Source organism: Phocoena sinus, chromosome 1 (genome assembly GCF_008692025.1).
Source record: "Phocoena sinus isolate mPhoSin1 chromosome 1, mPhoSin1.pri, whole genome shotgun sequence".
Lineage (NCBI taxonomy): Eukaryota > Metazoa > Chordata > Mammalia > Artiodactyla > Phocoenidae > Phocoena > Phocoena sinus.
In genome coordinates, this window is record NC_045763.1 from 126,238,682 (window position 1) to 126,266,622 (window position 27,941).

General features: G+C 38.0%; 1 protein-coding gene across 4 annotated transcripts in view; it reads right to left on the bottom strand.

Moving 5' to 3' along the window:
• NME7 (NME/NM23 family member 7) overlaps positions 1-27,941 on the bottom strand; it is a 266,701-nt gene that overhangs the window by 45,070 nt on the left and 193,690 nt on the right. For all 4 annotated transcript variants that reach the window (XM_032631246.1, XM_032631269.1, XM_032631265.1 and 1 more), the window contains exon 11: positions 15,463-15,570. In XM_032631246.1, coding sequence (XP_032487137.1) covers positions 15,463-15,570 — 108 coding nt within the window. The remainder of the gene's footprint in view (positions 1-15,462; positions 15,571-27,941) is intronic.

Genomic DNA, 27,941 nt, shown 5'->3' on the forward strand with positions numbered 1-27,941 from the left:
TAACACACTTAGAACAATGCTTGGCACATAGTAAGTACCCCCTGAAGCTAGTTAATACTGACACCATATAAATACATAAAAATACGAAATTAATAAGCAAATGACACAAAGGAGTTAATACAAATAAATTTTATAACATAGGTATCTTTTAAAATTAGCTACAAACATGATTGTACTGAGTTCTTAACTCATTATGACATAAAGATTTGTCCAATATAAGATTTTTTAAAAAAGTAACTATAGTAGTTTGGATTTCATCTGTACATGCAGCAAGAAAAGAATGTGCGACTTTGCTGTGAACAAGATACTTTCAAGATGTTGTCTAGTTGCTACCTTTGTCGGTAAAGGAATGTTCAGGTTAAAGGAGAACAGGAAATAGCTACCATTGTCATTCTTTCACAGAAAGTTACAGAATTATCACAGGAAATTGCTTACACAACATTAGTATTTATGTGATAGTGGAGGTATTTGACCTTTGAAGATTAAAGTCCTTTCAGGTTTCTTTAGAAGCTTTCTATAACCTTTAGAATCTCAATACATTTGTTCTTGAAAACATTAGGAGGAATATTTTCCTTCTGTTCGATTATTCCTCTGTTTTCTCTCTTGTTAAAACAGAAATGTCCATAACTGTCTAATGGGCAAAGAACAGTAGTGGGTTTAGCAACTTTTCCTCTGACACCAAAGTGGGAGTAGTAGTAATATTTTATGAATGAAAAAGAGGATGAATTTGATTAGGTCAACAATGCTTTAGGCTCCTTTCTAGGCCCTCTCTAAGGACCTTCAATTAGTCACCTGAGAGTTACTTATTAACTCAAATCATGCTTAGTCACTGGCTAAAAAAATGAAGGATCATGCAGACCGAAGACAAGAGTTCAGGGTCAAACTGCAGAGAGCAAAGGACAATGAGTGGATGGTTATACCTTCCTCCTCATTCTTTCAGAGTCAGGGAAATGAGGCGACCAGGCAGCCTTTGGAGGTACTAATGTGAATGCAATATCAGGTGTGCTAGTGAAGACACAAATACTTCCAGTTAAAAAGGGCACTTTGTTTCCCTTACTTGAGGTCAGGATCAGAGCCATGAAACCCTTATGAGTGCTGGGCTTGGTACCTTTTTTCTTTTACAGGATGCCTGTACACAAAGCAGACACCATGCCAGTGCTATTCTGGAAGTTCTTCTGACTCTAGGATTACTGGAAATAAGAGTAGCAGAGGGCATATTTATTAGTTTTAAATAATATTTAATTCAGAGAGGTTACTATTTTAGCTACACATTTCTATCACTAGAGGATTATACTTGATGATAATGTAACCTTATCAAATCTAGATTATATAATTCTGGGATGAGTCAGTCTTTTAACTTCTAGTTTGTGACTTATTTGGGTCCCTTCATAATTCTTAATCACGTTCATTTGATGGTAAAATATTTATTTTAAGCCCACAACAAGTATATTTGTGCTCTATAAGAAGATGGCTAAAAATAACAAATTTAAGAGCAAAAGAGCAAATATTCCATTTGGATAGTTATTACCAAAAAAGTTAAATGTCACATGGTGAACAGGTTGCACTTAATAGACAAATGGTTGCTGGTCTCTCTCTGGATTTCAAGTGCCCTTGCTAACCTCTTCATTTCTCCATTCTTGTAAATGACCAAGAATTGACCATACTCATTCAAATCCATATGTCAACATAACTGAAGATCATCACGGTGAAGGGCTACAAACTAGAGACAAGCACCACTCAATGGAAATGGAAGGACATTTTAAGTTTTAAAAATTTTTATTGGAGTATAGCTGATTTACAATGTTGTGCTTTTAACAGAGTCGGCAAAGGGAAGTTTTGCTTGTCTAGATAAAGTGTGTATTCTCACTCCATCGCTATTGGCTTATCTAGCTTTGGCCTCTCAAACCTCAGCTAAAAAAGGAATCATCCATGAGTTTCATTTTACTGCCAGGTGGTAGACGACAGAGTCTATACAATGAGACAAGAGGTTGGAAAACAAAAAAACAAGAGGACCAAGTTTAGCTGCTATGGCACTGAGGCTAGCTAGCACCTGGGTACTGACCCTTGGATTGCTTGCAAAGGAATACAATCTGATACTCAGTCATAAAGAGCTACACTAAAAATGAAAGGCTTCTTTTATTTATACTTAAAAATGTATTATTTGAAACCAGATCTGTATGTGCTTTGTATTTGGTAAAAATAGAATTAAGTGGTTTCTGACAGTGAAATTATACCTAGAGGGTTAGCTTTTTTCTTTTCCGGCTGTGCCGCCACACGGTTTGCAGGATCTTGGTTCCCAGACCGGGCTCTGGCAGTGAAATCGCCGAGTCCTAACCACTGGACTGCCAGGGAATTTCCTCTTATAGTTTTAATTTAACTGGGATATTGTTTGTGAAAGAGCCTAACAGTACTTACACTTAATGGGCACAACATAACAAAACTTATAGTCTTCCTGTTGACTCTGATATATTTATTTTCCAGTAGCCAAATGTAATGGTAAAGATTATAATAATAATGATAAATATAATATTAACTAATAATATTTATTGAATACTTCCTATTCTTATTGATTTACACATATCAACTAATTTATGTCTTGTAACTACCCTTGGAGATAAGCATTACTATGTTCATCTTAAAGGTGAGGGAATTGAGCCACAAGATTTTAAGCAACTTCCTTAAACAGCTAGTAAGTGGCAGAGCTGAGTTTAAACCCAGGTAGTCTGGTGCCAGATGTACTCACTATACTGAGAACACTTAGTGTGGTACCTGGCAGAAAGTGAATGCTTAGTATTATTATCATTACTTTCAACATTACTAGATTTAAGAAAAATGCATTGAGCACCTAAGCACTGGGAAAGTAAGCAATGACAAAAAAAAATGCAAGGTCACTGTTCTCATTAAGCATAGTATTTAGTGGAGGAGATAGATATTGTTCAACGAATTGTACCCTGTGAAGCAGAAGTGATTACTTGAAGTAGAAGAATATTTCTAAATATTTTAGACCACTAACTGACAAGGGATTAATTTCCAAATTACACGAAAAGCTCATACCGATCAATATCAAAAAAAAAACCAGGGCTTCCCTGGTGGCGCAGTGGTTGAGAGTCCGCCTGCCGATGCAGGGGACACGGTTTCGTGCCCCGGTCCGGGAAGATCCCACATGCCGCGGAGCGGCTGGGCTCGTGGGCCATGGCGGCTGAGCCTGCGCGTCCGGAGCCTGTGCTCCACAACGGGAGAGGCCACAACAAAGAGAGGCCCGCATACTGCAAAAAACAAAACAAAACAAAAAAAGAACTAAACAACCCAATCAAAAAATGGGCAGAAGATCTAAACAGACATTCCTCCAAAAAGACACACACAGATAGCCAACAGGCACATGAAAAAATGCTCAACATCGCTAATTATTACAGAAATGCAAAGCAAAAATAGAGTAAGATATCACCTCACTCCAGTCAGAACGGCCACATGAAAAAGTCTACAAATAATAAATGTTGAAGAGGGTGTAGGAAAAAAGGAACCTTCTTACACTACTGGTGGGAATGTAAATTGGTGCAGCCACTACGGAGAACAGTACGGAGGTTCCTTAAAAAACTAAAAATAGAGCTACCATAGAGCTGCAATCCCACTCCTGAGCACATATCTGGAGAAAACTCTAATTTGAAAAGATACATGAATCTCAATGTTCACTGCAGCACTATTTACAACAGCCAAGACATGGAAGCAACCTAAACGTCCATCAACAGATGAATAAAGAAGATGTGGTATATACACACAATGTAATATTACTCAGCCATAAAAAAGAATGAAATAATGCCATTTGCAGCAACGTGGATGGACCCAGAGATTATCATACTAAGTGAAGTCAGTCAGAGAAAGACAAATATCATATGATATCACTTATACGTGGAATCTAAAAAAAAAAAAAAAAAAAGAATTTATTTACAAAACAGATATAGACCTGCAGACATAGAAAACAAACTTACGGTTACCAAAGGGGAAAGAGTAGGGGAAGGATAAATAGGAATTTGGGATTAACATATACACACTACTATCTACAAAATAAACAACAAGGACTTACTGTATAGCACAGGGAACTATACTCAATATTTTGTAATAACTTATAAGGAAAAAGAATCTGAAAAAGAACATATATATATGTGTGTTGTGTACTGTACACCTGAAACTAACACAACATTGTAAATCAACTATACTTCAATTGAAAAAAATAATAATAAATAAATATTTTAGACTGCTATACTGGATGATTAAAGCATATGCTTCTATTACTCCTATTATCTATTCACTTAAACTCTGCTGCCTGGTTAAAGCTTTGGAAACTCCACTTTGTCAGGTCATTGCCCTATTCAGAAACCTTTGATTGCTTCCAGTTTTGTAGAGCCTAAGTAGCCACTGTGTGTCATACATACCAACAAACTCCCATCCTCCATTTATGGCAAATGTTAGTATTCCATGATGGCATATCTTTTTCTCTTTAGTTGTGGTCTTGCAATCTTATAATAAATCAAGGGTTGGTAATTGAATTGAAACCTTTTTGCCATTGCTGACCCAGTTTTCTGGACAGAGTATTGGTTCTGGACTCAGACAAACAGGTTTAAATTCCAGCCCTCGGCCACTTATTTGTGGTGTGATGCTGGGCCAAGTCATTTCACCTATGGGAGCATCACTCTCCTTACATGTAAAGAGGGGATAATAAAAACTACCCAATAAGGTTTTTAGGTAATGCAATTAAGACATTTAGCATAGTGCCTGGTATATATTGCTCAGTAAACTGCAGTTACTATTTTTATCACCGTAATCCTAATGTTCATTATTGCCATCAGAAAAAAAAGCCTTCAGAAACCTCCATAATCTAGCTCTAATTTACATTTCCAAATTTATCTCCCGTAACCTACTAAAGGAACCCTCCACTTTAACTAGATTTGGGTAACTCATTGTTCTCCCAAAACTAGCCTGCCGTTCCCTCTTCCTCTCTGCATATAAAAATCTGCCTTATTCAAGACCCTTCTCAAGTGCAATTTCATTAATGAAATACCCCTGATCCCTTCAGCCACAGTCACACTGCTCTCCATTATACTCTCACCATACTTACTGTCTGTTCCTGACATTTCATCATACCCTCACTGCCTGACCACATTCTCTTATGCTGGTGTTTAATTTTATATTACAATTTAACTGTATATATGTATTTATCTTGTTTTCCTAGCTAAATTTTCAATTCCTTGGAAGTCAGCTATGCTAACCACGGTATCACCAACGCTTCAACTCCTTAAAGGCTGGGACTATATAATACTTGTGTCCTCAAAATAATACCTAATCAAATGATCACACATTATCATCAGTGAATGAATGAAATAAAATGTACGCACATGTGTTTCAGTTAACTTAAAAATGAGTCATGGATTAAGAAGAGAAATTTATTGTTTAATTCTTCATATGATGTTGAAGGACTCAATGTTATAAGAAAAATCTCTGGCTTTCTACTTTGAATTAGATTATTCTCCCTTTGCTAGTCATACTTAAAGATTCTTTTTTTTACATGCACACCTATATCATCATATTTGAGCCTACGTAGTATAAGTGTTAGAAGAAGACTCTACCTCTCCAAACAAATCAGAAAGGCTTTTTGTTTTTATATGTGTTTTTAAAATTTGTACAGTTTTCTTTAATATGCATAGAATCATCACTCAGTACTAAAGAAATCTCAAATAATTATATTCCTCTTTGACCTAAGAAACATGATACATGTTTTTCATATCGGGTTTGAGTAAAATAAGGAATCCAAAGGCTCCATAATCACATGTAACTTAGCCCAGTGGCTCCTGTCACCACTCTGCAGGTGCTATGGGATGGGGCCGGGATGACATTTCACTGCTCTCTAGCAAAATGGGAGAAATCAGGGCACTAAAGCAGTGATGAACCAAGGGCTGGCAGGAGTAGTCCACTCTGAGGAGGGGACAGTATTTTCTTACTGACATTGGAACTGCCTGTACAGGGTAGATAAAAGGCAGACAAACTTTTCGTGGATTCTACTATTGTTTTAAAAGTATCTACAGAAAATGCAACCACATTTTGTCTGTACCTGTAGCAGACTGCTTCTCCTATCGTGCCCTTGGTGTGTCATAGCAATAAAGTGGGCTTTGAGTAAAGCTAAATTTATCCAGTTGAAGAGACAGGCCATTATTGTGCAATGAAATGATGCTGGCAATTAAACGTCCTTTCAAAACAAAATGGTAGTGATGACGGGAAACAATTTTTTTTTTTTTTGGCCACGCCACACAGCTTATGGGATCTTAGTTCCCTGGCCAGGGATGGAACCTGTGCCCCCTGCAATGGAAGCGTGCAGTCCCAACCACTGGACCACCAGGGAATTCCCAGAAACAATTATTTTAAATATCCTCATTTGGTCAATTTTTTTAAAGTTGATTGTTATGCCTATCCCCAATGTGGGCTTTGTTACTGTTGCTCATTGCTTGGTTTATTTTTGGAAATGTCCCTAGTCTTTGAAATTCCATGTCTGAGAACAATTAACCAAGACAACAACTTGACCTAACAGAGTATGCGTGTGCAGTGACTTTTGGCCTAAGGCAATGGTTCTCAAAGTGTGGGGCTCTGGACCCATGGCATCAGTGTTAACTGGAAACTCTTTAGAAATGCAATTTAGATCTACTGAATCAGAAACTTTGGAGTGGAGACCAGCAATCTGTGTGCTTCAAAAGCCCTCTAGTGGATTCTGCTGCTGCTAAAGTTTGAGAACCACTCAACTTTCCAACTAGGTAGGGAAGATGAAAAAGTGCTGAGACAAAATACCTGGAGATTTTTAAATGCCCCTGTAATGTCCAGTGATTCTTCATCTCATTTATTTTGTATGGATTTTCCATAGTTATTAATTAATCAATATTTCCAAAGGAATTAATCTAGATTTATTTCCTAGAGTCTACAGTGAATGACTTCATAAGTGCCTATTCAAAGTGGGAAAAATAATGCTAAATATAGACCTTAAGTGATGAGGCTAATTATTCTTCAGAATGAGAAGTCAGTCAATCTAAAGAAAGTTGGAGCTGAGGCTGTATTTGAGGAACTGAAAGACCTGTGGACCTGTGAACTCCCTTTGTGCAATGTCATTTCAGTCATTATAATGATTGCATGGTTATTATAGTATTAATGTCTATAGAAATTTCCATGAAGTAAACAGGTATTATGACTGTCTAGGATAAATTATTCCAGCACTTTATTAATAGAGATCTGTTGTCTTGAATAAAAACTTAAACTCCTACCTATGCTAAATGAGGGAAATATTGGAGATCCATTTATTACTGAGATAGTGTGAGGACTGTCTGGGGTGAAAGTAACTGAAGTAATCTAGCAAGGAACATGAGCTCCACATATGGCAGGATACAGGAGGGAACGTGAAGCTGATTCTTTTATCCAAGAAAATAACCAATTCTGATGAAATACTAACTGGACTGTAAAGAATTATAATTTGATAGCCTAATGCTTCTTATATTTTCAGGATGTTTTTAAGGTTAATGTAGAGACTTTGAAATATTATGTTTGAGAAGGAAGAAAATTCTATGTGAACCATCAGCTTTCCACATGCACATGTATCAGGTTTGACCTGCATACACAGTCAGCAATAAAAGATGCTGGCAGCAGTAGACTTTTCTGACAGCTGGTAAGTGGAGGGAATAGTGGGTATGGCCTTTGAAAGCAGGGCTCGCCCTCATCAGGCTGGGACTTTTTAGCCATATGAAGAGAGAAAGGGGGATGAAGGTGCACTGACCTCATTAATGATACCTTCTCCCAGGTCCCCCCCTGCACTGATTCAACAGACATTGACTAAAAGCCTGCAATATGGAAGGGAGGAGCTAGAGAGACAAAAATCTATGAGAGGTCCAGGCCCTCAAGGCACTTACACAACCAGCAGGGTGGAAAGACATGACTTAGTTCCTGGCACAGCTGTGAACCACATGCCCAAGCTAGTCTGCAGGTGCAGATGTGAAGGAGCTGAGAACTGTTTTCAGCTGTGAGAGACCCAGGGCCTCTGTCCTTGTTAGCCTTAGCATGAATCAACACTCACGTGTACACACACATGTACCCCAGGCCTCTAGTGACTCCTGGAGGGGCATTTTGGCAGCCTCAACATTGAGCCTTTCCCCAAGAAACCCAGGTCCTCAACCAAGTCATGGCTGCCCTCTTCCTGGGAAGCCAAAGATGTCCCCAGTCATAGACTGGGACTCCCTTGGGAGTGTTAATAACCCTTGGCTGCAGCTGAATCCATTGACAGAGGCTACAGATCCCCTCAAATTTCAGAGGTTGTTCCTATTTCCAATTCTCACTGAATCTTCGAAGCAAAATAATCCCTCTGCTGGCTTGCCCACGGGGCCTAGGTTTCCCTCAAAAGCAGAATCAGGACCAACTTTTTCCAAAAAGTCTGAAGGGCAGTGGTTTCCAAATGCTAGTTTAATTGTTAGCTATATCAAAATCACCTGCCACATTAAAAAATACAGATACAGGAAGCTCATCCAAGACCTACCTAACCCAGAACTTTCTATGATAGAGCTCCAGGCTCATGTAGTTTAAAAAATTCCACAGGTGATACTGATGCATGCCATCAGCTGGGAACCACTGCACTAGGGCAGTGGTTCTCAAACATTAGAGGCATCAGAATCAAAATGCAGATTCCTGGGCTCGATCCCCAGAATTTCTGAGTCCATAGCTCTATGGTGGGGCCAGAGAATTTCATTGCCACCAAGTTCTCAGGTGATGCAGATGCTGCTGATCAGGTGGGAGCTTGAGAACGACCATACTAGGGAAGGGCAGGGCCAACTCTACCAGAAAGCCGGTCCCCTGGCTAAATACCCCTGTTACGCTGTTGACCTCCTATGGCAGATACTGCTCGTCACCTCCCCAGTGCTCGTCCTGCCTTTCTGCGTTCTAGTAGAAACTTGATTTCGCTGGAGGTACTAATGATTCTCAACTAACAGAACTCCATTTACCAGCTTCCCTTGAAGAAGGGGGTGCTTGTAGAACGAATTCCAGCAAATAAATCATAAGCAGAAGTTGCTGGCTGGGGCTTCTGGAAAAGCTTTTTAAGGTGGGTGGGGAGGAGGGTGCTGGCTGAGCTGGCATTTTCCACCTTTTGTCCCCGGCTCTTCCCCTTTTTCAAGCCTGGAACACAGAGGTGATAACTGTAGTTCTCACAACCATCCTGGGATATATTATACAAAGAACCTGGGAAGTTCCCCACTATTTAATACGTTAATATTTCTTCAGCAGTGTGAACAGTCACATTAAATGAGTTATATAAAAATTATATATGTGGGTTCTGCATTCACAGGTACAAAGGGTGGATTATACTATGCCATTTTACATAAGGGACTTGAGCATCCACAGATTTTGGTATCCTGGAAACAATCCCCTGTGGATACCGAGGGAGGATCAGGTTAGGCTTTGCCCTCAAGCTTATGAAAAAACTTTGGTTTCCAGAAATTTTAGCATCACAAGGATGGTAGTCTCTGTACCACCATCTTCACTTGGAGATAGGAGTTAAACTAGTCTCCTTCTCCTTGGATGCGTTAATCCTTCACATCCAGTCAGTCTCTGGGGCTGTCACGTCTATCCCCCTAAAAGTCTTTTGACACTTCCTGCTTCTGGCTATCCAAACTGTCATAGCCGTTCAGACTACCAGAATCTTTCCCTGAATTATCTTAATAGCCTTCTCCCTGGTCTGTCTCCCTCCCAACCCTGCTTTGATTTGCTCTCCACACTGCAGCAGAGTGAACGCCTATAACATAGGGATGATTGTGCTAATCCCCTGTGTAAAACGTTTCTATTGCCCTCTGGATAAAGTTCAGACGTCTTAATACGACTTTACAGGGCCCTTGCTGGTTTTTCAACCCTTATCTCTTGTCATTTTCCATGTCAAGTTCAAAGCCCCTGCCTTACTAAACTATTTTTAGATCTCTAAGAGAAAGCTATTTGCTCTTGTCCTTGTACAAGTTGTTCCCTCTTGGACAATGATGTACTAGTAAAAATCATAACTCTTCATTCAACACAGAAACTAAAACTAAAGATAACTTATGAGTATTAGTGTTCAGAGGCCTACACTAACCACAGCCAAGAAATCCAGGCCTGTCCAATCATCTTATAAACTATACACCTATGTTTATTTCTGGTAAATGCTTGATTCTTTTTTTTCTAGAGTGTACCAGAACAAGAATCAATGCAGAAATAATTACATATCCAAATTCAGACTTGTTTTGATTGACTAGTCATACATACAATATTTTATATATTTCTTAAATTTTTATTTTACAACCACAGAAGTGATATAACCAAGTTATAGAACATTTGGAAAAGAAAAACAGAGGAAAGACCCATATTTTCATCATTCTAGAAAACAATTACAATGATTATTATCTCCTAGAAGGTGAGCTCTGTAAAGCCAAGAGCTACGCATACCCTGTTTATTGCTATGTCCCCAGTGCTGTTTTTAGTTTTAAAAAAAATGTAAATAGCTGGATGAATGACTTATGAATCTGGATGATGACCAATGTATCATTTTTGGTGTACAGAATTCAAAATTCAAACACACTTGAATTTTCTACCATATACCTATTAGGCAACTTTGAGAATTTCAATTACAGTACATGTAAAGTGCTGAAGATAATCAGAGAAAGACAGTCCTGGGAACAGACTACAGAAGTAAAATGAAAGGCAGAGGAATATATATATTTTTTCAATAAAGCTTTGGGAGAGATAAAGAAAGCAAGGAGAAAGTAAAACTGACCCTCAGAAGTATCATCAGTGACATGGGTGAGAGGAGGGCTAATGCTGAAGGGGATAGAGGGGAGGAAGACACAATGCGGAGTCACAGCATCAAAAAGGCATCACACATTTTCACGGACAACAGAAAGCCAACAAATGACTTTGCATAAAGAGTATATGCCATACAATAAAATAAATATGTCAGTATCTTGTTTGAACTGTAGGTGCAAGCCATCTAGAAAAGTTTCTGATGAGCAAAGGAATGAATGACTCAACTAAATTAGAATCTCTACTTATTATCTTCAAAGGTGTCAGGGTCACAAAAGTCAAGGAAAATCTGAGGAACTGCTCTAGATTGTAAGAAAGTAAGGGGAAAACTAAATGCAATGCATGATTCTGACCTGAACCCTTTTGCTACTAAAGATCCATTGGTTATTGACTGGCAAAACTTGAATGGAGTTTGAAGATTCGATAGTGGTAATGTATCAACATTAATTTCCTAATTTAGATGCTTGTGATGTGGTTATGTAGGAAAATGTCCCTGTATGTTAAAAATACACACTGAAGTACTCAGAGAAACGGGACATTATGTTGGCAACTTAATCCCAGACATTTATTTTTAAAAAGTTTTGTATACTAAGCTTGAAATTACTTTTTTAAAAAAATTAGGATCTTTAAAGATGGGTCTGGACATCAGTATTTTAAAAACTGTTCAGGTGATTCTAACATGCAACCAAGGCTAGAAACCACTGCTACAGAGTCTTCATTTATCAACCTTAAAGAAAAAAGGTTACATACTTTTGTACTGAGTACATGAACTACAATTTATTTAACCAAACTCTTCTGTCTTTTCCTTCAAAAATGACTTATTAAAGTTTTTATAGGCCAGGCAAGACAGAATCTCTTCCCTATGAGCACTAAGTCTCATGGGGAAATATCTACAAGCAAACAAAATGTGCTGTAATAATAATAATAATATAATTGTTATCATTTATTCAGCAATTACTGTGTGCTAGACACTATGCCACCTGAAAGGTCAGGCACTGCTATCATCTTCCTTTTACAGAATGAGGAATCCTAGGCACAATGAAATAAGTAACTCACCCTGGAGTACAGATCTATGTTGACTCTTGACTACACTACTGTATTAGAGGAAAGCAAAACGCTATGAAAACACACAGATGAGCCTCCGATACAGACTACGGGTGTCATGGAAGCCTAATCAGAGGAAAGAACATCAGATATATCTTTAGACATGCACCCTATCTCCAATTTTAATTACCACAAATATTTCTTAAGTGAACATCTGTGCAGAAAACTTTCCATTTAGTAGTCCTGCTTCTATTCCTACTCCTTTGGTGAGATTCTAAGAAGTAGAATTCTGGGACAACGTGTATGGAAAAACCCCATGGCTTTCAATACCTGCTGCCATATAGCTGTCACCAGCAATACGAGGGTATCTATTTTACTGTAACCTTACCAGAAGTGGGCACTGATACTTTAAAAATTCTTTTCCATTAGTGGAAAACGAGTATTTCTTTATTACAAGTTAAGCTAAACATTTTTTCCACTAATGCTTTCTCTAAAGCACAAATTTCAGATCTTCATAATTACTACCAATAGAGTCTCAGTGCATGTTACCAGCAAAATAACATCTTAGAATATCTCATACTATACAGATGCTGTCATTTTTCCCTATAACCACAAAAGTGGCTGTGTCACAACAGCAGCATGTAATGAAATCAGATTTCAATATTCATGCTAAGATCCTTGACCTCTAAAACTTTGTGAGCTCATTGAGGACAGAGGAAATATCTTGCTTGATTTTGAAATCCTATCACAATGTTAGCAAGTAAAACACACTCTATAACTGTTTGCTGTTAAGAGTAAGTAAATAAAATCATGGATGGTGACAAAATATAAATGGAAACCATACTTTCTGAGCTCTACACATATGACACAAAAAACCTAGGTCAGTAAACATCACATGAGAAAAAGGAGAAGTAGGTTGCTCCCTTTTTTCCCTTCTTGCCATATAATTAGGGAACCCATGACACCAGTGTGCTGATGACAGTTCTTGTTTATACCTTTTGGCCTAACATCCTGGCTGCTTAATTCCAGATTGGGCGATACATTTCATGGCCACTCTACATCTAAAGGATGTTCCTTTAAAGAACAGTAGATCTAAGTACAAAGTGCTTCCCTGATCAGAGAGCTTGTCTTTGTGTCACTTTAAATTTCACTTTAAAAACCTATGAGCAGATAACTCCTTGGGCCTCATAGTGTTTTGTTTTGTTTTAATAAAATTTTACCATTTAAAGCTAAGTGATAATCTGCAAATGGTTAATCCCTAACTAACAGAACATCCCTTAATAGTATCAGCACTCTTAATTCCATTTTATTGATAAGAGAAGGGAGGCATGGAAAGTGATTTATTCCAGGGCACATCAAGTATGAATCATCAGCAAGGTGAAAGGAGGCTGTTGGAGCTCTAACTTCCGTTTTTGATTAACTCTCTGAACCACACAGGCATTAATTTGCAATTAAATCTCCTGTGCAGTTTGGTTAGAAAGATTTTAATCATTTAGAAAATGGCTCTGTAAACTGCAGGCAGTAATAATCTATTTCAAATTGTATGAGCAAAATCACAAGCATACCTTCAGTAACATTTTTTAATGGGCATAAAATTCACGGTTAATAATTTTTCAATTTCCCTGAACAACAGTCTGAATTCAAGCCTCACCTATAGGTCCTAAGTTATCAGAAGGTAAAGGGAATATTTATAAAATAGGTTAAAGTATAAAGTAAATATTTAATCCTTTGTGTAATAAAAATAAAATTTGTTACAGTTTTATGTTTCAGAAGTATGCATGTCTACATTTCATACTACGGTGCAGTTTGGATAAGATTTTAGCAGATTAACATCTTGAATTATGACAGAAAATCTTAATGGAGGTAGCAAAGTCACTCTTTATAGCAACTAAAACAAAAACTCATAGAAATAAATTTAATAGGCTATATGTCTAAGACCCATATAAAAAAAGAGGCATAAAAGAAGAGGCACACCACATACACAGCTGGAGAACTATTATTATAGTTATGTCACACCCACATTAATTTATAAACATACTGTCATGTCAGTCAAGGTTCCATTGGCATCTTGTGGGGGTGGGTTAAAGCAGGGGTCCCCAACCCCTGGCCCACGGACTGGTACCTGTCCGAGGCCTGTTAGGAACCGGGCCGCACAGCAGGAGGTGAGCGGCGGTCAAGCCTGCAAAGCTTCATCTGCCGCTCCGCATCACTACTCATAGCTCGCATTACCGCCTGAACCATCCTCCCCCTCCCCCCACAGTCCATTGGAAAACTGTCTTCCACTAAACCGGTCCCTGGTGCCAAAAAGGCTGGGGACCGCTACGTTAAAGAACTTGGTAAACTCATGTAAAGTTCATTTGGAGGAATCAATTTAAGAGAATAACTAAGAAAACTTTTTAAAAGTATAAAGTGCAATAATAAAAATAGTATTTTGCTGGCACAGACCAATAGAATAAAATTGAAAGTTCGAAACAGGCACAGGTGTATATAAGTATTCAATAAATGAGAAATAACAATGAAAGAATAGAAGGATTTAATAAGCGATGTTGTGACAGCTGACTAGACCCATACCTCACACCATTCAGCAAATTAATTCCAGGCTTTCCAGGCTAGTTGAATATTTCAGTGCAAGATAATGAAACGAAATATTGGGAAAGGCTTTAAAGATATTAAAAAAAAAAAAAAAACGACTGATAGATTTGATATAAAACATATTACTCACTAAAATAAATATGTATTATGGATATCAATCATTTTTCTGTCATTCATGCTTTAATCACTTAAAGTTATCAGTTGTCTTTTAATTTCATTTAGCTCCTCCTGACACAAAACTATAAGAAGTTAAAAACACCAATCTTTTCTTTAAGGCCTCCTTCCCTTGGCTGTGAAGTGACTTTCTTAATTCCAAACCACACCAATTTTTCACTTATATCTTCTTATAATTCTTTTCATTGTTTCTTATGTTATATTAATTACACAGACGAGAAATCAAAATATGGCCTCGTCCTCTATTAACTGTTTGATTTGAGGATGTTACGTAACTTCTCTGAGTCTCAATTTCATTTTTCTGATAAAACAGACATGATAATGCCAACCTATCAGAGTTGCTGTGGAGATTAAAAAAATAATTTATACAAAGCATTATCATAATTATTACAGAACCTGGTATATAAAAAGTCAAAACAGTCTGTTTTTCTAAGTTAAAGTGGTAGCTATTACTTTTAATGCTATCACATTGCACAATTTCATTGATAAATCATGACTAGAAACCTAAGGTAATGGTGTTTTTACCTGATTTTTAAATAAATTTCACATTATTTAATCAATGCCATAGCTTTTTACTTTTTAAGTTTTTAAATCATACTATATGCCAATCAGAAAAATACCTTAGTTCTTTGAAGACTACCCCATTACTACAGCATCCTACAATTTGGTCTTTTAAAGTTGCAGTCTGAAGTTATCCGATGGCCAAAGAACATTGTAATCCAAGAGTATTAAAAGGTTCCTTACACACTAGACCTGCTGAGATTTTTTATGAGTTTGAAATATAAATAGGATGCTTACCCTTCTTCATCTTACCTCTAATAGGCCATCCTCTGGTAGATCAGTGCAGTGGACAGCATTCTGGATCTTAGTTTTACCAAAGATTGCTCGGAGGGTTCCAGGGCGTAAATGCCGGGCAATTTCCTATTAAATAAATACACATTCACATATAAAGTCAGCCATGTAGTGTCAATTTAAAAAAAAACACCAGCTGTATGAAATACATTCATTAATTATTCATTACATGTACATGTATACATTGTTGGTAATGATTTTTCCTGGAAACAGGATGAATGCATGAAAACTGAGCAATGCAAATTCTCAGTTCACTCATAAAGCTTTTTCTCTGGCCCAATGTAAAGTCCACTGCAATCTATGTCGAGGGCAATAATAATTATATCTCTTTTTATCAACAGATTATGGAAATCACATAAATATGAACCCAGCTCATTATTGTGAAAGACTTGTATTTTATAAAGACAATAGCGATCCTAACAATTTAACTTAAAATGAACTAGTTTGATGGCACTGATTGCAAAAGACTTTTTAAAATGTTACAGTTGTATCAGTTTAGTGCTATCTCACATTTAAGGGAAAAAAATGGTTACAAATAACTCATAAAATTTTGGGTAAAAGAAACAAGAAGTTAAAAAAAATTGAAGATGTGGGCTTCCCTGGTGGCGCAGTGGTTGAGAGCCCACCTGCCGATGCAGGGGACACGGGTTCGTGCCCCGGTCCGGGAAGATCCCACATGCCGCGGAGCGGCTGGGCCCGTGAGCCATGGCCGCTGAGCCTGCGTATCCGGAGCCTGTGCTCCGCAACGGGAGAGGCCACAACAGTGAGAGGCCCGCGTACAGCAAAAAAAAAAAAAAAAAAATGAAGATGTGGGAGTATCAATGACCTACTTAACAGTCTGTTTTTCTAAGTTAAAAATTTTCTAAAATCCTATTTTGATTTTGAAGTATACATACAAAAAAGGCATTTACTACACATGTTTTAAAATAATAATGAAACAAATACCTGTGTGCCCACTATTAAGCTGAATTAAAATAATATTACAATAACTTTCAAGGTCCCGGTGTGCTCCATCTTCATTCCATCCCATCCCTATCTCCACCCAGAGGTTACCATTAATATCAATTTTACTTAAATATTCCCTTGTTTTACTTAGTTTTCAAGGCATTGTTTTTCATATTTGTCCATGTAAATATGTGTAACTGTAATTCATTTGTTTTTATTACCATATATATTCCAATGTATGATAGAGCATACTTGGATATGCTCTATGTATGCTCTATCATACATTGGATACATTTTCCTGATGACTGACATTCAATTAATTTCTTCTCTCTCTCTCCCCACCTCTCTGTCCTCCCACCTCTCTCTCCTCACACACGCTCACGCTCACACTCACACACACACACGATCACAAACAATTCTGCTACAAGCATTCTTGTACATGGTGCACATGTGCAAGAGTTTTTCTGGAATCTTGGGGGCACATACATATTCAGTTTTGCTAAGTACTACCAGACTATTTTCTTAAATGGCTGTAACAATTTGCCCTCAACCATCAATGCACAGGAATTCCCACTATCCATACCAAAGCCGCCATTTGATAGTGGCTGACTTTTTACTTTTGCCATTAGGCAAGCGTGAAATGGTATCTCATTGTGTTAGTACGAATTTCCCTGATAACTAAAGAAATTGAGTGTCTTTTCATATATATCCTTTTCTGTAAAATGCCTATTCTTGACTTTTTTCCATTTTTCTATTGGGTTATTCTTTTTCCTTTTGTTATTCTTAATACCTTCTGAATTCTAATTTTTTGTCACTTATATATGATGCAAATATCTTTTCCCAATATGTAGCTTGTCTTTGAGTTTTCTTTATGTTTTCTGATGACCAGAAATACTAAAATTTAATGAAATTAAATTTATCAATTTACGATTTGTGCTTTGTGTTTCTTAAGGAATTATTCCTTACTCCAAGTGCATAATGATACTCATCTCTATTGTCTCCTAAAATCTTCAAAGTTTTGCCTTCCACATTAAGTTCTTGATCCATCTAGAACTGACTTTGGCTATCATGTGAGGAAGATGTCCATTTTCATTTTTCCCATATGGATATTTAATTGCCCTAGCACCATTTTTTGAGTTATTTCTCTCTTTCCCCCGCAATCTCCAATGAGATTGATAGCTCTGTTATATGAAAGGTTTCCCTGGATGTATGGGTCTGTTTCTTGGTTTACTATTTGATTCCATTGGACTTTTTGTCTATTTTTACATCTATGCTGTCTTAATTATTATAACTTTATAATAAGTCTTCACCTGGTAAGGCAAGTCCCCCAGATTTTGGTTTTGAATGCATTAAGTTTGGGTTCCCTATTAGACATCCAAGTGAAGGTGTCAAATACATGATTGGCTGAGTCTAGAGTTCAGAGGAGTGTTCCACACTGCAAATAACAATTTGGGGGTCAATAGCATATACATGGTATGTAAAGTTACAGGTTAGATGAGATCATGAAGGCAGTGAGTATAAACAAAGGAGAGGAAGCACAGGGACACCATGTCATTAAAAAGTCAAGGAGATGAGGAGAGATGAACAAAGAAGACTGAGAAGGAACGGCCAGCTTGGTAAGAAGAAATGCAGCAGCATCCTTTCCTAGAAGACAGTGAAGAAAAATGTCAAGGACACAGAGTTATCAACAGTGTCAAATGTTAAGTCATATAGGGTTAGGACTTCCCTGGTGGCACAGTGGTTAGGAATCCCCCTTCCAATGCAGGGGACACAGGTTCAATCCCTGGTACGGGAAGATCCCTCATACCACAGAGCACCTAAGCCCGTGTGCTACAACTACTGAGCCTGTACTCTAGAGCCTGTGAACCACAACTACTGAGCCTGTGTGCCTAGAGCCCGTGCTCCACAACAAGAGAAGCCACAGCAATGAGACGCCCACACACCTCAACGAAGAAGAACAGCCCCCACTCGCCGCAACTAGAGAAAGCCTGCACACAGCAAAACCCAATGTAGCCAAAACGAAAATAAATTAAAAAAAAAAGTCACAGGGTTAAAGACGGAGAACTGGCCACTAGACCACGTGGAGTCACTGATATCCTTGACGAGAGCAGTTTCTGAGGAGTGGAGAAAAGCTAAAGACTTATTATTATGGTTTCAAGAGAGAATGAGAGAGGAAGAACGGGCACAAGTGAATACAGGCAACTATGTTGAGGAATTTTACTGCAAAGGGGAGGAGAAAAATGGAGCAGTAACTGGAGAAGGAAGTAGAATCAAGAGAGGGTTTTTCATTAAATGTTGGAGAGGGTGTGGAGAAAGGGAACCCTCCTGCACTGCTGGTGTGAATGTAAATTGATACAGCCACTATGGAGAACAGTATGGAAGTTCCTTAAAAAACTAAAAATAGAACTACCATATGACCCAGGAATTCCACTACCGGGCATATATCCTGAGAAAAGCATAATTCAAAAAGAGTCACGTACCACAATGTTCACTGCAGCTCTATTTACAATAGCCAGGACATGGAAGCAACCTAAGTGTCCATCGACAGATGAATGGATAAAGAAGATGTGGCACATATATACAATGGAATATCACTCAGCCATAAAATGGAACGAAACTGAGTTATTTGTAGTGAGGTGGATGGACCTAGAGTCTGTCATACAGAGTGAAGTAAGTCAGAAAGAGAAAAACAAATACCGTATGCTAATGCACATATATGGAATATAAAAAAATGGTACTGATGAACCTAGTGGCAGGGCAGGAAGAAAGACGCAGATGTAGAGCATGGACTTGAGGACACAGGGGAGGACAGGGAAGCTGGGACAAAGTGAGAGAGCAGCATGGACATATATACACTACCAAACGTAAAACAGATAGCTAGTGGGAAGCAGCTGTATAGCACAGGGAGATCAGCTCGGTGCTTTGTGACCGCCTGGAGGGGTGGGATAGGGAGAGTGGGAGGGAGGCTCAAGAGGGAGGAGATATGGGGACATATGTATGCATATAGCTGATTCACTTTGTTGTACAACAGAAACTAACAACATTGTAAAGCAATTATATTCCAATAAAGATATTTTAAAAAAAAGAGAGGGTTTTCTTTTTTTGAGGGGGAGGGGATGCTGTTTTAAAGTGGGAGAAATAATAATACCTTTCCAGGCTGATAGGAATCATCCAACAAAGGGAAAAACTGATGAAACAGAAAGGAGAAGAGAGAATTGCTGGAGTGATGGAAGCAAGTGACAAAGTAGAGGAGTTGGCCTTATATCTAAGAGTGTGGAACATTCACCCTGAGCATCAAGACAGTACATGGGCCCAGTTATAGCTATGTGGGTTTATGTAGTGGCTGGAACTTATGGAAGTTCTTTCTGTATTTTTAGTTTTATTGAGATATGACTTACATACGATAGCATGCATAGGTTTTAACTGCACTGCCCCATGAATTGAGTCAAATGTATATACTCAGCAACCACCATCTTAAACAACATATAGAACATCTCTAAAGTTCCCTCTAGACTTTATTTTTTTGACTAATTCTATTTTCCAGTGAAAAAGTCAGCAAGATTGTCACCAGCTGAGAGGAAGGATGGGGAAGAGGTTTTGGGGATCTGAGGACAGAAAAGGAGGTACAAGACATTTTAAGAGAGGAGAAGAGTGAATGGACTAGAAAAATGAATGTGACTGCTCGGCAGCACTGAGGGCCCTCTTGAGGTTAATGATCATGAAGGTAAAGGGAGATCGTTCAGGACGCCTGAGTGTTCTCCAGTCATGGGTGCAGGCAAAGGTTAGGTAGAAGGCTGAATTTAATGAGGGTTGGGGTTATTTTTTTTTTTTTTTTTTTTTTTTGCGGTACTCGGGCCTCTCACTGCTGTGGCCTCTCTTGTTGCGGAGCACAGGCTCCGGACGCGCAGGCTCAGTGGCCATGGCTCACGGGCCCAGCCCGCTCCACGGCATGTGGGATCTTCCCGGACCGGGGCACGAATCCACGTCCCCTGCATGGGCAGGGGGACTCCCAACCACCGCGCCACCAGGGAAGCCCTGAGGGTTGGGGTTTTACCAAGAGAAAACAACAAAGTAAGAGAGGGGTAAGGGGGCTGAAACTGTATGTAAGGAAACAATGATAATGATAGACAAAAGAAATTTTAATTGAGGATGAAAGTAAGTGAGGCCCTGCGGGGTGGAGAGGGGGTTAGAGACAATGAAAAGGTAGGTCAATGGATTAGAGCTCCTAGTGGGATGGGATGATTATGGAAATCGGTGTGTTATAAGAAGTGAGCTGGAAAGTCAAGAGATAGGATACCTGAAATTGGAATTACTGGAGGTGCACAGAGAGGGGGTTATAGATATTTATAATGACCAGTTTTAAGATATAACCATGGCTGAGGTCAGGTGGAGGGCAAGAAGGTTACAAGAAAGGAGGACAACAGATGGAAAGGTAATGTATGGAATGGATTACCCGTATGAATATGGAAATCACCAAAAATTATGACAGGTGTAGCGTATGGTGCAAGGATGATGAGCAGCATTCACACCTGTGATTCCATCACTTAAGCAATTTTAAAGGCATGGGTTATTATTAAGTCTTACTTCCAAGGTTTCTATCAAATGTCAGTTATAAGTGTATCAAGTTTAAGAAAAACATTTTGATAAACTAAGAAATAAGGATGACCTTATATTTTATTTCATATTCATTACTTTCATTCTGTTCTCCATAATTTTCCTGGGAATGAAGTACCCAATATTAAACACCTACTCTACTTACGTGGTGGTAAGCTGCCATTCTGTGAAAAAAGATGTACTTTGTAAAATTATGAAAGGTGAATGAAAGGTGAGTACTTATTTTCCTTTCCTTATTGTTTCAGATTAGGGGGAAAACTTTAAAGTGACTCACTTTGATTAAACTGCTTCATAAGAACTTATTCTCTACCCACTTTTATTTGGAAATCACCATGTTCATTAAAATATTTTCTTGTAGGTGTCTGCTACACGCACAGCACTTGAACTCAAAAGATGTTCATGTGTGTGTGTAGGCGGTGGGTGGGTGTTGTACTGTGGTCAGAGAAGGCAGTCTCTTTGTTCTTCTTTTGAAGGAATTTGTTGAGATTTTCTTTGCATCCTAATACATAGTCAATTATAGTGAATGTCTCATGGGTAGTGGAAAAGAATATTGTCACAGGTTGCATTCCTCTGGGAAACCAACTCTGAGGTGTAGATTTGCACACAGGAAGTTCGTTGGGGAGTGGTTTCAGGGAAGTTTATTGTGGGGAAGTGAGGAAAACAGGATTAGGCAGAGAGAGAAGTTGAAGTTCAATGCAGTTACAACAGTCGCCCCAGATCATCCTACAAGAAGCTCTGGAGCTTCAGAGTTGTCCTCAGTTGAAGCAAAGGGGTCAGACCTTTATCTCTCTAAATTGACAAGTCACTGGACATATGCCATTCCAGGGAAGGGGGCATGTCCTTGGGCAGATGACTTTCTTTGGCAGAGAGAAATTTCTGGAGAGGGACTTATTGTATTACAGTCAGTAGCCAACACTTCCAGAGCTGGGAAATGGGCATTGCAGTCGTGAAGGGCAGAGGGGAATCTGAGTGGCCCTTCAGAGCATCTACTAATTACATACACACAAACATACACACACAGACATGCACACATGCATATGCATATGTGATACATTCAGTATATATAGCATATATGACAAATACGGCATTGCAGACTATTGCAATCTGATTACCATTCTTTTTAGGTAACTAATTTTTTCTGGAAGGTTTTGTATTATCTCTCTATCTAGGCATTGATCATTTACTGGTCATTCTGCTCTGTACTCAATAGTCCAATCCTATCTGAAGATAACACACCTTCAGTCTGTTATTTCTTTTATTGTTTTCTCTCCTCCATTTTATTTCTTCTTTCCTTTAGCTGTTTCTATGTAATAGACATTGAAACTTCTGGTTCTATCTTCCCTCTCTCTTTTCTTTTATACTTTCCATCTAATTGTCTTTTTGTGTTATATCCTGGGAGAATTCCTCCATTTGATCTGTCACCTCACTAATTTGTTTTTAAACTTTTGTTTTTAATTTGTTTTTAGGTCCACTGCACAATTCTACTCATTTACTGAGTATTTTTAATATTTCAAAAATTATATTTTAAGTTTTTCATATCTATAATTATTTTTATGGATCCAGTATTCTCTTCTGGGGATACTGACTATATTATTTTAAAGACTTCTGTTAGCTCTATTAACTTGCTTTCCTTAGGTACTGATTCTCTTTGTTGTGTTTGGTGTCTTCTTTATGGTATGGGTTAATAACTTCAAATGGTTGGTAATTCTTGGCTCTTTATCTTTGTTTGGAATTTTCTGTGTTACCTGTCATAGAGGTCAGGGACATACTGACAGGCAGGGCATGCTGGTTGTTTTTCTTAAGGAAGTGGGGTGTCCCATTTTTTCCTGGGTGTCACTAGCTACCTACCCACCACATTGCCTCTAGCTAAAGCCCCACATTCACGGCCTTGGGCTGTAGTTAACAGCATCAGCTGTCCTCTACTCAGCATAAGCAAGCCAAGGGGAAAGGGCTGATTTATTCTGCTGCTCTTTATGCAGTCTCCTCACTCATCACCCTGCTGACGGCTCCAGGTCCCTCCTTAGCATTGCATCCACTGTGGCTGATGTGCAGCCAGACCCCCTGCCCCTTCTGAGCAATCCTCTCCTGCATGCTTTAGAATATGTTTCTCTTTAACAGTCCAATCCTACCTGCTTTTTGCCTTTCAAAGTTAATGGTCTGCTAATGGTAGGCACTCTTTCTTGTTTTCCAGAGTGGCTGGAGATTTACTCTTTAAAATAAAACAAGATAAAATAAAATATATCTCCCATAATTTCTAAGGATTGGAAAGGCAGGGAATGATGGGCACACATGGTTATCTGCCACACTGATGAAAACTCATCTTACTGACATTTCCATTTCTCCAAACTCAGTAAGTTACCTTCAATTCATATTAGCTGCTATCATTTTGTGTCTAAAAATTGAATTCCTTCCAGAGTAATCCTTCATTTCCCACTGCTCCTATAGGAATTTATGCTCCTATTGTAACCCCTGACTTGCAATTCATATAGTTTTCTGTGTGCCTATTTCAGTAAGTTTCCATTAGACTCTCAACCCTTTAACACAATATAAAACTTCCTTAATATTCTATGCCTTACTATGAGCACACAATAAATGTTTGCTAAATATTTTTTGACTGACATAAAATGTCAAACTTCTATTTAAGGAGCCAGGATGGAGCAGAATGAAGAATAAGGGCTGTGAAGGAAGGCAATCTGGATTTGAATTTGGCCTGTCACTTACTAGTTGTGTGGTCATGCCACGTTGCTTTCTGCCTGTTGTAAGGTTTTCATTTGCAAAACAGGGATAAAAATAGGACTTAGCTAGACTTAACTATGATGTTTTTGTGAGAATTATAGTAAGTAAAAGTATTTAGAGCAGTGTCTGTCCATATGGTAAACAATCAATAGATAATGGCTATGAGTTTATTAATGTAGCCTTAGAATTAAAAGGAAACTAAGATGAGAGTTCTTAAAGAGATAAAGAACAGTATTTTTTGATATAGTCAAAGATGATCCAACCAAATAGTCATGTATCTTTTAATAAATATATAACATTTTTCAAGAATATTAATGATAGTTTTAGAATAAAGGTAAAAGTTTAAATAATCAAGTAATAAGACATTTAGATTTGATAATACTAATCAATAAACAAACCTCAGAAAATATGAAGTAGTTTTACATGTATAATGTATTTTGTTTAGGTAAATGATAATGATAAAGAATAGAACAACAAGTATTTTCTTCCATCTGTTGTTAAAATTTAGGCTTTCATTTTGGATCATCTTCTTTAAAAAGGTAATATATTTATTTTGGTTTTGACCATTGTAAAATATCAAATATGTCTATATAAGTAAAAAATACTGAAATGTTTAAAGCCTAGAAAAATCCTCCATGGATCATCTCCCCCCTTCCTTTCCTGGCAGATTTTCCCTAATTATTCCCAATAGGTCCATGCTGCTCTGGCTCCTTGCATTGTACGGTGAAAGTCATCCTACTATGCACAGTCCCACTCCCATAACGAAGCAGAGAGGAGTACCGGGTAAATAAAAGCAACAAAAGTACCAAAAATGCAATTTAAATTTAATATGATAAATAATTTTTAAGTTACCACAATATTAATAAGTGAGGGGTTATGCTGAGAAAATAAGACTCTTTAAAGAGCAATATTTATTTGTACTTAAAAGGTCAGAAGCCTTTCAAACTCTACCAAATTCCTGGCATACCCATCCCCCACTACAACCTTGCCTTCTCAGTTCCGTCAAGTCAAATGCTTGGTTATTGAACAGCTCATTTTAAGTACTAAAAATTCCGCTCGGGTAATCCTGTAGGGGGAGGAAGAAATCTGGCTTAGAGAATGACCTCTAAATCTAAGACACGGAGGAAAAAAATGCACTAAGTAGAATGGTAATTAGCAGGATACTGAAAACAAAGAAGAGAAAGTTCATATAGCTATTCTATTACCGTGTGCATTATAAAGAATATTGTTGTTTACTGAATAATAGGTCTATCAGACCGATAAAATATGTCTGGACAAAGAAAACAAACTGCTTCCCTGGAAAGCTATTCTGTTTCAGTTCTCCATGATACAGGAGAGATATGCAAGAATGAAAATGACCTTCCATTTAAGAAATGAATTAAATTTGGAAGAGATTTGTAAAATTTACTGATTATGGAAATTTGAAGAAAGACAACTTTGTGATCAACCTTAGAATATACTTATATAATGAGTGACACGTGGTACAGAATCACACCTGGTCATTAGCCTAATTTTGGGAAAATTCTAAGTAAAAGGAAAAAAAGTCTTGCCTAATCTATAGGATAACCATGTTAGCAGTGATATAGATAAGTGGATAAATCTTAACAGAGGAAGTAGCATGGCTCCAGTCTTAGCAATCCTAAAGGAGCTGTGAAACAAAACAAAAAATCATGTTACAATCATTGCCTTCATGTCATAGGCAACAAGGGTAACAGAATTTAATATCAAAGGCCAATGAAGCAACCACTATAATTAAAACAGTAAACATCCATGTTTCTAGCCATTACTGGTACCCCTTGGCAGAGTCCTATAATATTAAAAAATACATGCTTAGTCCTCTTCTTGACTCCTCTGGTACTCCAAAAATATTTTACCAAAGCTTATCCTCCAACCATTTTTCCCAGTTACATGCAACTTTGTATTAACTAATGCAGTTACAGTTTTATATTCCTGGGAGAAGAGCAATATCAAACTAATTCACAACTAAAAGAAGACAATGAAACACTGGAAGGAACTGGAAGTAGGAAAGGAAACGAGAGAAGAGATCCAACGTCTACTTTCTGTAAGTCTAAGGATCCTTCTAGAACCTACGCATAGGATTCAGAAAGAGGAACTACAAAATTGAACTCAACTACTTATGTGTTAGTTTCATTGAATGAGCTACTGAAGAATTCACAGTAAATACTCTTATCTTGTTAGCTCTGGAGACCACATGAATTATTTATATGAGGAATCATTAAAATCTGGCTTCTGAACTCTGACAAGCTTCGCATCTCACCTTTAATTAAGTAGGAATTAGCTGTAATGTAAATGTATAGAACCTGAAGAGGGTTATAATTAAATGTAATTTCAGGTGAAACATTTAGACAATTCAATCCTATCTTTTCCACTAGGTTTCAGCAGACCACATGCCATAGTAATCACTGCCTCTTAATGAGCTGTTTGCTCCTGCAATCAATAATAGGCTCTGGCTGAAATAAACTCTCATTTGACAGAGGTATTATTTTTAAATGTAAAATGACGATCCCCTGGTTCTACTCTTTTCAAATTGTTGGGCAAATCTTTTTGCTTGCTTTTCATGTGAATTACTTCGTATTTTGGCAAAAACCACAAGGACTTGCTTATGTAAGTAAAGTCTGAGAACATAAACATTAGTACAGAGGAAAATGAAATTCCTTTTTGGTAAACATTTTCCTAGTGCTTTTCTGTTTTTCCCAAACACTGCATCATAGGAGATTTAACCTTTGAAGTACAGGCATTACCGGGAGATATTGTGGGTTTGATTCCAGACCACCACAATAGAATGAGTAGCACAATAAAGCGAGTCACATGAATTTTTTGATGTCCCAGTGGATATAAAAGTTATGTTTGCAATATACTGTAGTCTATTAAGTGTGCAATAGCATTATGTCTAAAAAAATGAACACACCTTAATTAAAAAATAATCTATTGCCAAAAATGCTAGCCACCATCTGAGCCTTCAGCAAGCTGTAACAGTAACATCAAAGATCACTGGTTACAGATCACTGTAACAAATGTAACAGTAATGAAACATGTGAAATATTGCGAGAATTGCCAAAATGTAACAGAGAGACAAGAAGTGAGCAAATGCAATTGGAAAAATGGTGCTTGCTGTTAGACTTGCTTGTGGCAGAGTTGCCACAAACCTTCGGTTTGTTAAAACAAACAAAAAACAACCCCCCACAATGTTAGTGAAGCGCAATAAAGTGAAACATGATAAAACAAGGTATGCCTGTATAGACACATAACTACTGAGAAACTTGAGAGGCGTTCTTAGTCTCCCCCCTACAAAAAAAGTGTCCTGCACAGTCTACCACACCCTGATAAAATAACTGCCGCTCAATCTTTCTCTACTCTCCTAAAGAAATGTATAGCTCAATACTCAGAAACCCCTCTAAAGGAATAAAATAATGAAATAGCTGGGACCCATTCCTGGCATCTCTAACACCCAATTCCTTGCCATACCCTGTCATTACAAATGCTGACATATGGCCCATATCAGTCTACTTTACTTTATTTTTTTAATTATTTATTTTATTTTATTTTATTTTTGCAGTACGCGGGCCTCTCACTGTTGTGACCTCTCCCATTGCGGAGCACAGGCTCCGGACGCGCAGGCTCAGCGGCCATGGCTCACGGGCCCAGCCGCTCTGCGGCATGTGGGATCTTCCCGGACCGGGGCACGAACCTGTGTCCCCCGCATCGGCAGGCAGACTCTCAACCACTGAGCCACCAGGGAAGCCCTATCAGTCTACTTTCTATCTTCACTCTGCCACCATATTCTCGTACCTAGACTATTGGTTCCTTCCTGGTTTATCTAGTCTCCTAGATTCCACCGCTTTTGATAAATATATTCTCCACAAAATAGTCAGGGTAGACTTTATAAAACATAAGTTGAGTTATACCATTTTCCTACCTTACACCCTCTGATGCTTTCCTTCTTAAGAGAAAATCCAAAAATTTTAACCTAAGCTATAGTCTTTTTTTTTTTTTTTTAGCTATACAGTCTTGCATGATCTGGTCTCTGCTTACCCCTCCACCCTCACCTGAAATGGTCTAGTCACAACCACCTCTTCCAATTTTTCAAAGCCACCAAGCTCTTTCCTACTTCAAGCACAAAAACA